The 15,086-nt window shown below is 45.7% G+C and overlaps 1 protein-coding gene across 1 annotated transcript in view; it reads right to left on the bottom strand.

Moving 5' to 3' along the window:
- The window catches only part of Mylk3 (myosin light chain kinase 3), a 34,580-nt gene that overhangs the window by 13,152 nt on the left and 6,342 nt on the right, over positions 1–15,086 (bottom strand). Inside the window, exons 2-8 of the mRNA XM_042667380.1 lie at positions 11,102–11,192; positions 8,997–9,423; positions 4,415–4,869; positions 3,217–3,322; positions 2,610–2,703; positions 1,948–2,057; positions 372–513 (exon numbers count right to left, since the gene is read on the bottom strand). Of these exons, the coding sequence (XP_042523314.1) occupies positions 372–513; positions 1,948–2,057; positions 2,610–2,703; positions 3,217–3,322; positions 4,415–4,869; positions 8,997–9,423; positions 11,102–11,192 (1,425 nt within the window). The remainder of the gene's footprint in view (positions 1–371; positions 514–1,947; positions 2,058–2,609; positions 2,704–3,216; positions 3,323–4,414; positions 4,870–8,996; positions 9,424–11,101; positions 11,193–15,086) is intronic.

Below are 15,086 nucleotides of genomic sequence, written 5' to 3'. Positions count from 1 at the left end.
CGGTTCAAAGCCAGCCCGGGCAGGAGAGACCGTGAGACTCTTATCTCCAATAAACCACCAGAAAACCGGAAGTGGCGCTGTAGCTCAAGTGGTAGAGCGCTCGCCTTGAGCTGAAGAGCTGAGGGACAGCGCCCAGGCCCAGAGTTCAAGCCCCACGACCGACAAAAAAAAAAAAAAAGAAAAGTGGCAAGACTGGCCCCACGACCGACAAAAAAAAAAAAAAAAGAAAAGTGGCAAGACTGGCCTCACAACTCCAGAGCTAGAAAATAGCAGAGCCAGGAAGGGAAGTCAGGGTTGTCTGTTGACAGAAAGCTCAATGGTGAGCCTGAGAAGCTCAGGAACCATCTGCCACATCCCAGGGCAGAACTTACCTTAAGGTCCAGATGTAGGATGTAGTGTTGGTGGAGAAAATGCACACCCTCACAGATCTGCTTGGTGAACAAGACCACATCAAGTTCTGTCAAGTGGTATTTCTCATCTGTGATCCTGTCAAAGAGTTCACCACCATCCACACTGCCAGATAAAAAGGGAGAAGCAAGCACCAAACTGGGCAAAGCTCTTGGAGGTCTTCTCTACTCTTTTCAGGGCCCAAGAAGGCCAGTCTGAGTCAGCCCAGTGTTGATTACATCTTATGGATGGATCACTGGTGTTTTGTCAGAATTTTTGCTCTGGCCTATTCCTAAGATGGTTTTCTATATTGATAAACCATACTCTGGATCATCTAAATTAGAGTAGTAAAATCATCTGCTTATAGAAGCCAACCACATGCACCTAGGTAACAAGAAGCCTAAATGGACAGATTATACCATTTTCTGTAAACATAGAGCCCTTAGTCTTTTATTTTTTATGCTTTTGATGGAGTCAGGCATAGCAAATGTTTTGCTTTCCTTAGCCCTGACAGAAGGAAAACAGCAATACAAATGCAAACATGAACAGCCCATCCATGGCTACCATGCCAACCATTGGTTGAGAATGTTGGGGATTTGTGGACAGGTTGGATTATCTACAAAAGGCATCTACTATAAGTTCCAATATACTATTTTCCAGCCAGAAATGCAGGGCCAGGTTGGGTGCTATGGCTCATGCCTCTATTCTAACTACTTAGGTGGCTGAGATCTGAGGATCACAGTTTGAGGCAGCCCAGGAAATAAAGTCCATGAGACTCTTATCTCCAATTAACTAGGAAGAAGTCTAAATGAATCTGTGGCTCAAGTGCCCAGATGTTGAGGTTAAACCCCAGGACTGGGACACACAACACACACACACACACACACACACACACACACACACACACACACACACACACACACATGCCCTCCCAAAAAACCCAGGCCCAGCATCACTATATCCTTTATATATTTTCTTTTTTTGGGGGGGGGAGGTGTCCAGTCGTGGGGCCTGACCTCTGGGCCCGGGCACTGTCCCTCAGCTCTTCAGCTCAAGGCTAGTGCTCTACCACTTGAGCCACAGCGCCACTTCCAGCTTTTTTCTTTTTGTTTATGTGGTGCTGAGGAATCGAACCCAGGGCCTCAGGCATGCAAGGCAAGCACTCTACCACTGAGCCACCTTCCCAGCCCCTATATATTTTCTTAAAAGTCAGATATATAGGTTTTCCCATTTTCATTATCTAAATTTCCCAGTTTCAGCTGTTAAAAAAACTCAAACAGTAAAAGTTGTGTAGGCTATACCATTGTAATATCTGCAGTACAATTAGACCCAGGGCCACAGCTCTGTGGGCAGAAGGGATTTCTCCTATATCCTCTATTGGGACTCAACAGTCAAGCCAGAGAAAAAGGTGATGGCATGGCCACTGATGTCTCTCACTCACTCTTTCTCACTCTCAGTGAGTGAAGAGGAAAGAAAGAGTTTTCCTAGAATAAAGACTTTAAGTTCCAGCCTTTATTCCAACCTGAGAAATAGCTGCTGCCCCATCTCTGAGACACTCACTACTCCATGATGAGAGCGAAGTTGTTCTTGCTCTCAAAGGCGTCATAGAGCTGGATCAGGTTCACATGGCTGAGCTGGTTCATGATGCTGATCTCATTTTTCACATCCTCCTTGTGGAACCAGAGAGAGGAGTTTCCAAGTAAGCACATTAGAAATAGAAGCCAACTGCATTCTCAAGACAGAAAGACAGAGACAGACACACACACACACACACACACACACACACACACACGCGCACACACACACACACACACACACACGTACGCACACCATCTTTCTTCAACATCCCTCTGCCACAGCAGGGACTCACAATCCTTTAACAGTAAAGACTTATTTTAAGCTACTCATTTCACAGATAGAAACCTGAGGCCCAAGAAGAAAAAGGCCTTGTCACTCAAAGTCATGCCAGCACCTTGGCAGAACCATGCCAGGACTCTGACACATACTGATACATGGGTGTGGACTGAGGAGTATGAAGCAACTTGCTGAGTGAAAGGTGAGAGTGGAAAAGAGGCAAGAGAGGCCATAGGACCTACTCAGCATGGAGGATGGGACTGAGACGGTGTGGGACAGCACGGAACAGTGGGGAGGGAGCTGCAGAGGAGTGAAGGAGCCCTGAGCTTGGCTAGAAGGGCCTGGCTGGCCCGGCGCAGGCATCTCACCCGGTCCTTGGCACTCTTCACTTTGATGATCTTGGCTGCCAGTGGCAGGCCTGTGGACCTCTCTGTACACCTGTGGACCTGGCCAAACCGACCCCTATAGAGACACAGGGAGACACAGCAGGGTGAGAAAGCAGGAAGCTCACCTCCACATGGTGGGCTACCCACATCCTCCCCCCGCCCCCCACAGACGCACTGTGCCTCACAGTATGTCCTAGCCTCACCCCCACACTATATGGGCTTTTCTGAAATCTAGAAATTTTCTGGACCATACAGTCTACTGTAAAGTGTAAGGAAAAACTACCCCCCCATACAATATGGGCTATTTTGTCCCCCAGGGAAATAATCCCAATGCCACTGCACACTCTGTATGCTGGAGAAGACCATGCTCCCACAAGAGTTGGCTCTTCTGTCCTTCCCTGCACCTGGTGGTTATACTCTAGGGATATCTACAGCTGATTCCTGTGGACTCTCTCTTCATCTATGCTGGGTAGGAAATCCCAGGCCTGCCTTTGGCTCAGTCAGTCTGCTTCTGAGGACCACCCAGCAGCATCTCGCTCATTCCCCTGCTGGGTCAGTCCTGCTGCTCCCACTCCCAGCCTTCACCTACCCTCCCAAGACTTCATGCTGGCACACCGTGTAGCCTGCTGAGATGGAGGTCTCCTTGACACTCACCACCCGGTGTTCAAAAGGGGCTGGTGGGGCTGAGCTGTCATCTGTCAGGAAATAACAAGGGGTCTGTGAGCTTTCTACATACAGCCCCCATTAGAGAGTCACTCAGCTTCACATGGATTAGCCTTTTGCCCTGCCTACGACCCTTTCACAAGGGTTGCACCCATCCATTTGGCAGAAGAGAAAATTGAGTCTTAGAGAAGTGAGGTAACTAAGTTCAAGGTCAGACAGCAAGGCAGGGACAGGATTAAAATCTAGGTTTCCTGGTCACTAGTCCAATAGCAAGCAGCAAGGGTGTTGTGAAAAGTAAATGCACCATTTTCTGTCCTATTACCCTTGGCTTTTTGGCAGCTGACCCAATCCTGATGCTGGAAGAGAAGAACCAGTAATGAGGCCCACAGGAGTAGCTCTCAGGCACAGTGTGGGGAAAAGAGAGGGACAGTGGATCTGGAGGGAGTACAAAGGAGAATCAGTCCTTGGAAAGATTAAAACATAGTTTGGAATTGATATCTTTAAGTCAGGTGATATGAATAATAGAATATATTAAAAGAAATAAAAATAGTGTAAAGGAATAAAACAGAAAGGCATAGGCCAGTGTGTGAGTAAAGAAAACCAGAAGAGGCTGAGGCAAGAAGTTGAGGGATTGTCATGGAACCATCCTGCTTTTGTATTACAGGGAGCACCCAGAGTATTCCACAGATAATCCTCTCAACTAAGATCAACCCCAGAATAAAGAGATTGATGACCTTTGTGTCAAAAGAACACAAGGACAGCTGGGTGCTGGTAGCACATTTCTGTAATCCTACTTACTCAGGAGGCTGAGATCTGAGGATCATGGTTCAAAGCCAACCTGGGCAGAGAAAGTCCATGAAACTTTTGTCTCCAATTAACCACCAAAGAAGCAGGAAATGGAGATGTGGCTCAAGTGGTAGAGCACCAGCTTTGAGTGAAAAAGCTAAGGGACACATGTAACTGTAATCACTCTGTACATCACCTTTATAATAACAATATAAATAAATAAATAAAGCTGGGCACCTACAGACCAACACTATCTAATCCTGAAAGCATCAGGAAAGTATAGTCATCCATTACATCCACCAAAGAGCTTGTGCCAAGCTGGCAACAGCCTTACTTACCCAGAACCACGCCACCAGCCTTAGCACCTGGGTACATCTTTCCTCCAGCTTCAGCTCTCACAGAGTCCCTGGCTACACAGTCTTCAGGCTCGTGGTATCCTATCCCTGGACCTTTGTCTTGCTGCAGGCCTGGGGTCTTGTCAGCAGCATCTTTCTTGTTCCTTTGGGCCAAGGTTGGTCCCATGACAGGCTCAGGCCCATGCCCTTGCTTTTCCTCTACATTTGCTCTCTCATCACTGTTTCTCTTCTGTAATGAGGGAAACTCTTCAGTTCCTTTTGAGACTTCTTCTAATTCAGCCCCAGGAGCTTTGGAGTAGCACCTGGGCCCAGGTAGATCCTTCTCACCTGATTGGACAGCTGCGGTAGCCCCTACAGGGGGAGTGGATCTGAGGCTGCCCCCTTGTGTAATAAGCAGCTCCCTAGGTGTATTCATCTCTTGCATATCAATGGAAATCCTGGGCAGAGAGGGAGAAAAAAATGTTCCTAAGGTTAAAATCAAGGACTCTGAAGTCAGAACAGACCTAGGTTCAAAGATATATTGCTGCTATTCTCTGACAGTGGCCTTTATAGTCTCAGTTTTTACCTATAACATGGAGATCTCAGGGTTTTTACAATAGTAGAGTTTGTGTGCACTGGGAACTAGAAGGCTCGAAATCCCTGCCTCTCTGGATCCAAGAACATCTTTGCCCAGACAGGATCCAGGGAAAGGGCTAGCTTGATTAACAGATGGACCAGCAGCTCTCAGAATTCCACTGTATGAGGATCCAGGGAAAGCTTGAAACAACCTGTAATGGACAAAGATGGAGACCAAATGTCCTCAAGGTCCCTGGAAACTTGCTTGTACCCAGGAAGATTGCAGCCTGCAGGTGGGAAACCTGGGTTCTACCTACCCTTCTCTGGGTCTGTTTCTGGTACCACATGCTGTGATTCTGGGGTTTGTGACCCAGCTGGAGGTCAAGAATCCCTTTGAAACCTAGTGTTGGTGATCCACACCTCTTGTCCTAGCTACTCAGGAGGCTGAGATCTGAGGATCATAGATCCAAGCCAGCCCAGGCAGGAAATTCTGTGAGACTCTTATCTCCTATTAACCAGCAAAATACGAGAAGGGGAGCTGTGGTTCAAGTGGCTTTGCATAAAAAAGCCAAGAGACCAAGTCCTGAGTTCAAGTTCCAGTACTGTCACACTCTCAAAACAAACAAAAACAAAAACAAAAAAAATCACTGTAGAAGGCAGTTTGAAGATTCCTCAAAAACTAGACATAGAAGTTCCCTATGACCTAGTCATACCCACTCTTAGGCATCTACACAGAGCATTACAAGTCAGAATATCATAGACACTTGAATATATATGTTCATTGCTACACTATTCACAATAGTCACGTTACAGAAACAGCCCAAATAAATCCACTCATCAATAGACGAGTGGATCAAAAGAATATAGTCTATATACATAATGGAATTTTACTCATCCATTTGAAAGAATAAGATTATGTCATCTGCAGGGAAATGGACAGACCTAGAACAAATCATATTAAGTGAGGTAAGCCATGTTTTCTCTCATATGTGGAAGATAGATCTAAAATACAACTGGACATGACAACCTAAAAAGACTCTAGGCATTCAAACAGTTAGACTAAAGGAGGTTTCTATTAGGGATAATTCCTCCAAACATTTAAAATACTATTTATCAAAATACATTCCAGGAAATAAGAAACATGGGTTTTTGTTGTTCTTGTTTCTGGTGGTGGTAGAGATGTTCGCTTTTTTTTTTTTTGTCTTTTCTAGGTGGGCAGCGTAAAGGAGGGTACAGGTAGGGAGAGAGGAAGTATGAACGAATGCATGCAGTATATACTATGTGGAAAACAAACTGTGCAACTTGTGGGAAGGGGCAGGAAGGGAAACTGGGAGAAAGCTAAAGTAGGAGTGACACTGTCCAAAAAAGATATGTATTCTTTAACTGACTTATGAAATGGTAACCCCTCTGTACAGCACCTTAATAATACCAATAAAATTATATTTAACAAAAAGAAAATGAGCTGGGTACTGGTAGCTCATGTCTGTATAGGATTATAGGCATGTCTGTATAGTATTACACCCATTTCCTAGCTACTCAGGAAGATGATATCTGAAGATCTCAGTTCAAAGCCAACCTACACAGGAAAGTCCATGAGCTACCAAGAAGCCAGAAGTGGAGCTATGGCTTGAATGGTAGAGCACTAGCCTTGATCAAAAAAGCTCAAGAACAGCACCCAAACCCCAGGACCAGCACAAAAACAAACAACAACAACATCATACACACATACACACACACACACACACACACACACACACACACAAACAAAAAAAACCACACACGAATGACATCTTTCTTCAACTCCTTTCCCAGCTTTCTGAGATTTCCCAGATTTCTGAGGCCAATATCTGGTCGTATATTTGAGACACTTAGCATCCTGTCCACAGCCAATCAGACAAAAATTCTTTGAACACTGTGTCCCTTGGGACTAAGTATAGTTCGATCTATGATGACAGGAGTAGCCAAGCCAAACCACCCAAACCTAAATCAGGCCTTATCACGGGGAGCTATATACTAGTGCAGAATCTGGCCAGCAGAAAGAGAAGCCACTATGCTCCTCTCAAGGGGTCATGACATAACACCACAGCCTTGCTTTTAGCATTGTAATCACTTTTAGCACACCTATGGCAGGTACAGCCAAACAACTACAATATGCAATGTTCCCAGGTTAAGATATGGTTTCAAGATCATTCACATAAACAGCCCCTGACAGTCAGAGCTGACAGTTGATTCTCAATCTATTCCTCAAAAAATGCTTACATAGTAAGAGAGGAAAGTTAAGTGGAACCTCAATCCTTCCTGAGATTCAGTGCAGGTCTGATGAACCTGAAACTCAATTTATGGCTCAGATCAAAATCTTTTATTCTCACTCAGAATGTTTAGGGGCCACAAGTAAGTTTAGAGAGAGTTTACTATAATTCTAGATTTCATATTGAAAGGTGTGGCCTGGGTCCATGTTGCCTGTCTGGAATCCCTCTCTTAGGCTTATCAGATCTCCTGAGAAGCTCCCATTTCCTTCTAGATCAAAGGGTCATCAGAACAAATAGACAACAGATTACCTTACTGAGCCAGGCATTGAGATTTCAATTACAGATCAGGGCAAGTACAGAGGAAAGTGAGGACTTCTGAAAGAATTGTCCTTCTATGGCCTGTTCTAGAGCAGAAGATGTACTGTCCAATAGGGCTAGTGATGGGGCCTGAGCAATCAGCAGGATCTCTACTCTTCCACAGTGTCTGCTGAGCATGTCTGGAGAATATGTCCTAAATATCATGGCAACTATCCCAAATCCACCTCCAGAAGTTCTGGCACAGATGTCTCAATATCATCCAGTAGTGACTTCACCTGCTCTGTCCTTTTTTTTTTGTCATGGGGCTTGAACTTTGGGCCTGGGCACTGTCCCTCAGCTCTTCAGCTCAAGGCTAGCGCTCTACCACTTGAGCCACAGAGCCACTTCCAGCTTTTACTGTTTATGTGGTGCTGAGGAATCGAACCCAGGCCCTCATACATGGGAGGCAAGCACTCTACCACTGAGCCCACCTTCCCAGCCCGGCCCTGTCCTTTCCTGCCAACCATATATTTAAGAATTTAAATGCTGATCTGAGGAAGCAGGGTAGTGCAGTGGTTAGGGGCACAGTTTTTTTTTGGGGGGGGAGAGGGGGTACGGTCATGGGGCCTGAACTCTGGGCCTGGGCGCTGTCCCTCAGCTCTTCAGCTCAAGGCTAGCGCTCTACCACTTGAGCCACAGTGTCACTTCCGACTCTTTTCTTTTTGCTTATGTGATGCTGGGGAATCGAACCCAGGGCCTCAGGCATGCAAGGCAAACGCTCTACCACTGAGCTACCTTCCCAGGCCAGGGGCACAGATTCTATTATCTCAGACTATCTTAGTCTATTATTTTAGACTTAGATTCCAGTTCTATGAATACCTAGCTGTGCAGCCTGGTATTTTGGGCCTAAATCTCCTCATCAGTAAATGGGACAACAATCACATCCATCTGCTGGGCATTCTGTGAGGATAAAACAAGATGCTACCTGCATAGTGCTAGGCCATTGACCAGCATGGTGAAAGTGTTCTGTGATCCCATCTGGCAGCTGTGTGTGTGTGTGTGTATGTGTATATGTTTGTGTGTGTGAGTACACAGGTACTGGAGCTTGAACTCAGGGCCACAGTGCTGTCCCTTAGCTTTTTTGCTCAAGGCTAGTGTTATACCACTTGAGCCATAGCTCTACTGGCTTTTTGGTGGCTAATTGGAGATGAGACTCCCAGATTTTCCAAGTCAACTAAATCAGAGTTTGGAGGTATCAGGTGAATTTTTAAATCATCCTAGGTAACTCTAGTTGGTAATGAGTGAGAACCAGTACTGAGCTCCGAAACAGGCTTTTCTCATGAACCTAACCTAGCTATGCCCATAGTAGTCACTCAATATATGGCTCTGGCCTGCTAACCATGATGCAGTGGAAGAACTACAGTTAATTTCTCTCCTGACCCACACTGTTGAGCAATCCTTACCATGGAAGTGTTTCGCCACCACTGGTTGCTGCACTGGCTAGGCTTGGTGACTCTGAGAGCTGAGAGCTGGGCCCTGAAGTCAGCTTCATGTTCTCCTCTGGGGACCAAGGGTCGGGCTCATCAGACAATACTTCTTGTCCTGTACTTGGTGCCGTCTCCTGGCTGATGCAGGCCTCACTGACCCAGTCAGGTGCTATCGACAATTCCAGGCCACTCTCAGGGTTCTCACTGGGTATATCATGATCTTTGGCTTGCACTTTGGTGGGAAACAGCAGGCAGTCAGGGGACACTTGGTCCAGGCTAGACACTGCATGTCCCTGCCCTGGCAAGGGCCCTGCCCGGGTGAGGAGGTCAGCTCCCGTCCCTGGAGTGCTGATGAGGGTCAGCCTCTCCGCTGTCCCTTCTGGCAGGTCAGCTTTGTGGCTCTCTATAGGAAAACAGGCAAAGCCACAAGGCACCATGTTTACAATAGCCAAAGACTGGAAACGACCCGAAGGACCCCCAGAGATCTTCTGAACCATGGAACAGCCACACAATGGAGTATTGCACAACCATAAAAAGTGATCTCAAGATATACTGGAAGTTGAAAACTAAAATAAAGTAGAGAACAGTACATAAGGAAGTTTATCTACAGGGGAATGTGTTTGTTTACACGTGCATGCAATGGGTGCAAAGATGGACTAAATAGATGGAACCTCAAAGAAAAGATAAGACAAAAGCTTTTGAGATAACTACAGTTGAGACTAGAGAATAAAAAAGAGGAAGCAATGCGAGCTAGAGTTTTCTTCACTAGCTGTTTTATTGATTTGACTTTGAGACCATATAAATACTATGCAAAATTTAAAAAGAAAATTGAACTTTGAAGCCAACCAAAAAACATTTAAAGCAAACAAACTTGAATGTTTTGTAGGGTATAGTGTTTTAAAAACATAGCAATTGAAAGCTGGGCACTGGCCTCTAATCTTAAGTCTCTCAGGAGGCTGATATCAGAGGATCACAGTTTGAAGCAAGCCTGAAAAGAAAAGTCTGTGATCCTTCATCTACAATTAATCAGAAAAATGCTGGACTGGAGGCATGGTTCAGATAGTAGAGTGCCAGTCATAAGCAAGAAAGCCAAGTGAGTTCAAAGCGCGTGTGTACATGCACGTGCGTGCACGCACACCAACACACAGACAATTAGCAAATATATGAGAACTAAAATAAAGAAAAAAGCAATTGCTGAGCCATTTTAATAATATTAAGCTGGGGGGCTGGGAAGGTGGCTCAGTGGTAGAGCACTTGCCTCGCATGCATGAGGCCCTGGGTTCGATTCCTCAGCACCACATAAGCAGAAAAATCTGGAAGTAGGAGCTGTGGCTCAAGTGGTAGAGTGCTAGCCTTGAGCTGAAGAGCTGAGGGACAGCGTCCAGGCCCAGAGTTTAAGCCCCATGACCGACAAAAAAAAAAAAAAAAAAATTAAGCTGGGGCTGGGAAGGTGGCTCAGGGGTAGAGCGCTTGCCTTGAATGCCTGAGGCCCTAGGTTTGATTCCTCAGCACCACATAAGCAAAAAGAAAAAAGCCGGAAGTGGCACTGTGGCTCAAGTGGTAGAGCGCTAGCCTTGAGCTGAAGAGCTGAGGGACAGCGCCCAGGCCCAGAGTTCAGGTCCCACAACTGGACCCCCCCACCCCCCCCCCCCCAAAAAAATATATATATATAAAGCTGGGAGCTGGGTACTGGTGACTCACACCTGTAATCATAGCCACTCAGGAGACTGAGATCTGAAGATGGCAGTCCAAAGCCAGTCTGGGTAGAAAAGTCTGTGAGATGCTTATCTCCAATTAATCAGTTAAAAGCCAAAAGTGGAGACATGCTCAGGGGTACTGCACCAGCTTTGAGCAAAGAAACTCAGGCTTTGAGTTTAAGCCCCAGTTCCAGCGCCAAAAGCAGAAGGAGAAGAAAGAGCAAAGGATGGAAGGAAGGAAGGATGGAAGGAAGGAAGGAAAAGAAAAGGAAAGGAAAGAGAAAAGAAAAAGGCAGTTTCAATTGTTTTCCAGAAATCACATTGCTAGGGTTTTAGTGTGAAACCATTGTTAAAATGATATAGAGGAGCAAATGGTCTGCTCACCTTCCCAAGGCCCCTTGAGGTCTGCTTGCACACCTCTGGTGTTCAGTACGTGTTTTGGCTTTGCTCCCTTTTCTTCCACTTGTTCTTTGTTCTAAAGTAACCATAAAAGCAATGATCATTATTGTTAATTCCATCATTCCAGCCACAGACATTTGTTGCCTACCAGGTACTTAGCATAAAGATAGGTTATTTCATGTAATTCATTCACAGTAAGAGTAGCAGATAGGTATTATTTGTTATTATATTGGGGAATATGTACAGTGAGGCTTTCTTGAGGCCATAAATAAAACTCACAAGAAGAGGAGTTCTGCTTCAAACTCAGAACCAAGGTCCTTTCCAATGTTTTGCTACATTGCTGTTGAGGGGCAGACTCAGCCCCTGACAAAGCTTCTAAATAGACTTAACCTCAAAGACTAAGACCAGTGGTTGAAAATCATCTTAAAATATCAGCTCAGTGTGGCTTAGTAGTAGAGTGCTTGCCTAGCATGCATGAAGCCCTGGGTTTGATTCCTCAGTTCCACATATACAGTGGTTCAAGTGGTAGAGTGCTAGTCTTGAGCAAAAGAAGCTCAGGGACAGTGCCCAGGCCCTTAATTAAAGCCCCAGGATTGGCAAACAAACAAACACAATCAGCTCATCTCCTACAGTACCAGCTCTGGAAAGTAGAGGATGCAGCTAACAGTACAGCAGTTTATAGGTGTGTATATTCACAGTTACTACAATGTCGGTTTATGCAGGATTCTTTAGTCAAAATGTCTGTGCTTTGCAGGAATGGTGTATCACATCAATGAGTAATGTTTGCCTGGAGCCTGAGTGGGAGGATCCCCCACTAACACTTTTCCAGTGGAGCAGTGTAGCTAGGAGCATAGATTCCAAAAAGTCTTGCTAGTTGCTTTTGTTGTTGTTGTTGTTGTTGGTTTTTTGTCAGTCATAGGGCTTGAACTCTGGACTTAGGCACTGTCCCTCCGCTCTTCAGCTCAAGGCAAGCACTCTACCACTTGAGCCACAGCGCCATTTCCAGTTTTCTGGTGGTTAATTGGAGATAAGAGACTCATGGACTTTCCTGCCTGGGCTGGCTTTGAAATGAGATCCTCAGGCCGGGCGCTGGTGGCTCTCGCCTGTAATCCTAGCTACTCAGGAGGCTGAGATCTGAGGATCACGGTTCAAAGCCAGCCCGGGCAGGAAAGACCGTGAGACTCCTATCTCCAATAAACCACCAGAAAACCAGAAGTGTCGCTGTAGCTCAAGTGGTAGAGCGCTCGCCTTGAGCTGAAGAGCTGAGGGACAGCGCCCAGACCCAGAGTTCAAGCCCCACGACCAACCAAAAAAAAAAGAAATGAGATCCTTAGATCTCAGCTTCCTAAGTAGCTAGGATTACAGGCTTGAGCCACTGGCAACCAGCTGCCTTGCTAAGTTTGGATCCCATCTTCACCACTTGGCCAAACTTGTTAGTTCTCTGCATCTCACACCATCTTCTGTAAAATTGGAATGATAATATCTGCTTCAAAGGGTGGGTAGGAGATATGAGCAGCACATAGTAGGTACTCAGTAAGTGTCAGCCCACAGGGGCACTCAGCATCTATCCCTTAAATTCAAATACTGTGTCCAAGACCAGCACTAATGTGGCATGATTTCTGCCTGACATCATTCCAAGCACTCAGCATGCTGGTCACATCCAGCAGTGAATTCACAAGCAAATCTAACTACCTGTCTCAACCTCCTTCTGCTCCCCCTGGCTGCTTCCAGGGGTTCTGAGTCTCACTGGTGAAGTCCCTAATATGGCTCCTGGTATGACTAATAGCAGCCACTCTGGTTCAAGCACCCACACACAAGACACTTACCAGTAAAGGGACTTTCTCTTCTCTTGGCCACAGATGTTCTTAACTGGGAATCCAGAGGCCAAAAACAGATCAGGACACATCTCTTTGGTTCATATAGCACTTAAAATTTTTAGTTTACAACATTTAAAAATCCAGATTTAAAAAAAAAATTATATGATCCTTTTGGTGGGCAGGGGAGATAAAATTGTTCTGTATTTTGATTGTGGTGGTTGTTACTGGGGTATATATGTTTGTTGAACTATATACTTAAAATTGTTTATAGTTTGTATGTATAAATTATGCTTTAGAGCTGGGCACTGGTGGCTCAGGCCTGTAATTCTAGCTACTCAGGAGGCTGAGATGTGAGGATCAAGGTTCAAAGCCAGCCCAGGCAGAAGCACCATTGAGACTCTTATCTCCACCAGAAAACCAGAAGTGGTGGCTCAAGTGGTAGAGTGCTCACCTCGAGCTGAATTGCTCTGGGACAGTGCCCAGGCCCAGTGTTCAAGTCCCACAACCAACCAAAAAATAATGCTTGGGGCTGGGAAGGTAGCTCAGTGGTAGAGCACTTGCCTTGCATGCATGAGGCCCTGGGTTCCATTCCTCAGCACCACATAAGAAAAAAGAAAAAAGCCGGAAGTGACACTGTGGCTCAAGTGGTAGAGCGCTAGCCTTGAGCTGAAGAGCTGAGGGACAGTGCCCAGGCTCAGAGTTCAGGCCCCATGACTGGAGACCCCCCCAAAAAATAAAAAAAAATTATGCTTTAACAAAATAATTATTTTATTATTATGCCTTAATACATTTGACTAAAAGGAATTTGAAGTTCCAGCTTGTCTTGAAACAATATTGGGGACAGCTGGCAAATCTAGGCCCAAGCAGTAAAGTGTTAGAGCAGCTTCCCCTAACTGCATCCCGTACCCCTCCTCAGTTTCCCTGCCCCAAGGCTGGGGGTTCCCTCCACTGTGCCCATGTCTCTCAGTTCTACTCACCCCTAGGCATTCCAGGACACCAAATTTTGCCCTTTTTTTGGTAAGGAGATAATACATGGAGAGCACAGCCCAGTACCTGGTATATGCAAACATTTAAAAAATACTAGCAGCTGTTATTATATCATCAATGTCATCAGTGTGGCCTAGTCCCTCTGCTTAGCAGATAGCTCCCTTTTCTCCCTGTCCTGCCACCCCTGTCTTGCCAACCGCATAGTTGGTGAACTGGAGGCATTATCACCAACCCCCCCACTGGTAGGAAGGGATTCGTACACACTGTCCTTTGGCAGACCTTATTGGGCTCAGAGTGTTCTCTCCCTTTCTGATTTTAGTGTAGGCAATCACACGCCTCCCATTCACATGGGCCTCCACTGCCCCACAGCCAGGCTCTGTCTTCAGCAACCTTCTGTTCTCTTCCTTGTAGAAGCTGAAGAGACCTCAAATCCCATTCTAAAGGGCTGGGGCACTGAACAGCTTGACTGTGACTCAGACACAGCCCTGGCTGAGCCTGAAGCTGTTTTTTCTAAGACAGCACCTGGTTTCTAGTAATAATCAAATTCACTGTTACAACCAAACCAAATTCACTGAGCCAGTCCAAGCAGAACCTTCACAAGGTCAGCGCACACATTTCAAATCTCATTCTCATTCTCTTTCTCTCTCTCTCTCTCTCTCTCTCTCGCCCTCTCTCTCATAACTGAGGCTTAAACTCAGAGTCTTGTTCTCTCACTTGGTTTTTTCAAGGCAGAATGCCTTAAGGCAACCTCTACTTCTGGCCTTTTGCTAGTTAATTGGAAATAAAAGACTCTTGGACTTTTCTTCCTGGGCTGGTTTCAAACCTCTACCCATTCTTATATCTCACTCTCCTAAGTATCTAGGATTCCAAGCATAGCCACTAGCACCGAGCTAGACCCCTACTCTCTTTAGTGAACATAGAGTATCTCCAGAAAGTGTACTACAGAAAGAGTATCTCCAGAAAGTCTGTAATGCAGTTTTCACAACTGAAAAACCGTTCAAGCGCTGCAGTTGTATCTTAATTCACTAGGCACTTACTAAATCTCTTCTCTAAGACTAGCCCTGGGAAGTAAAGGCTGCAGTTTAACAATAGCACTGGGAATCTAGATCCAAACCAGCATGTAGGTACAGCAGGTAGGACCAGAGATGTCAATCAAGTACCAGTGC

This window comes from Dipodomys spectabilis, unplaced genomic scaffold (genome assembly GCF_019054845.1).
Source record: "Dipodomys spectabilis isolate Male_0828 unplaced genomic scaffold, ASM1905484v1 ptg000394l, whole genome shotgun sequence".
Classification (NCBI taxonomy): Eukaryota; Metazoa; Chordata; class Mammalia; order Rodentia; family Heteromyidae; genus Dipodomys; species Dipodomys spectabilis.
This window is presented reverse-complemented; position numbering and strand designations above follow the sequence as displayed.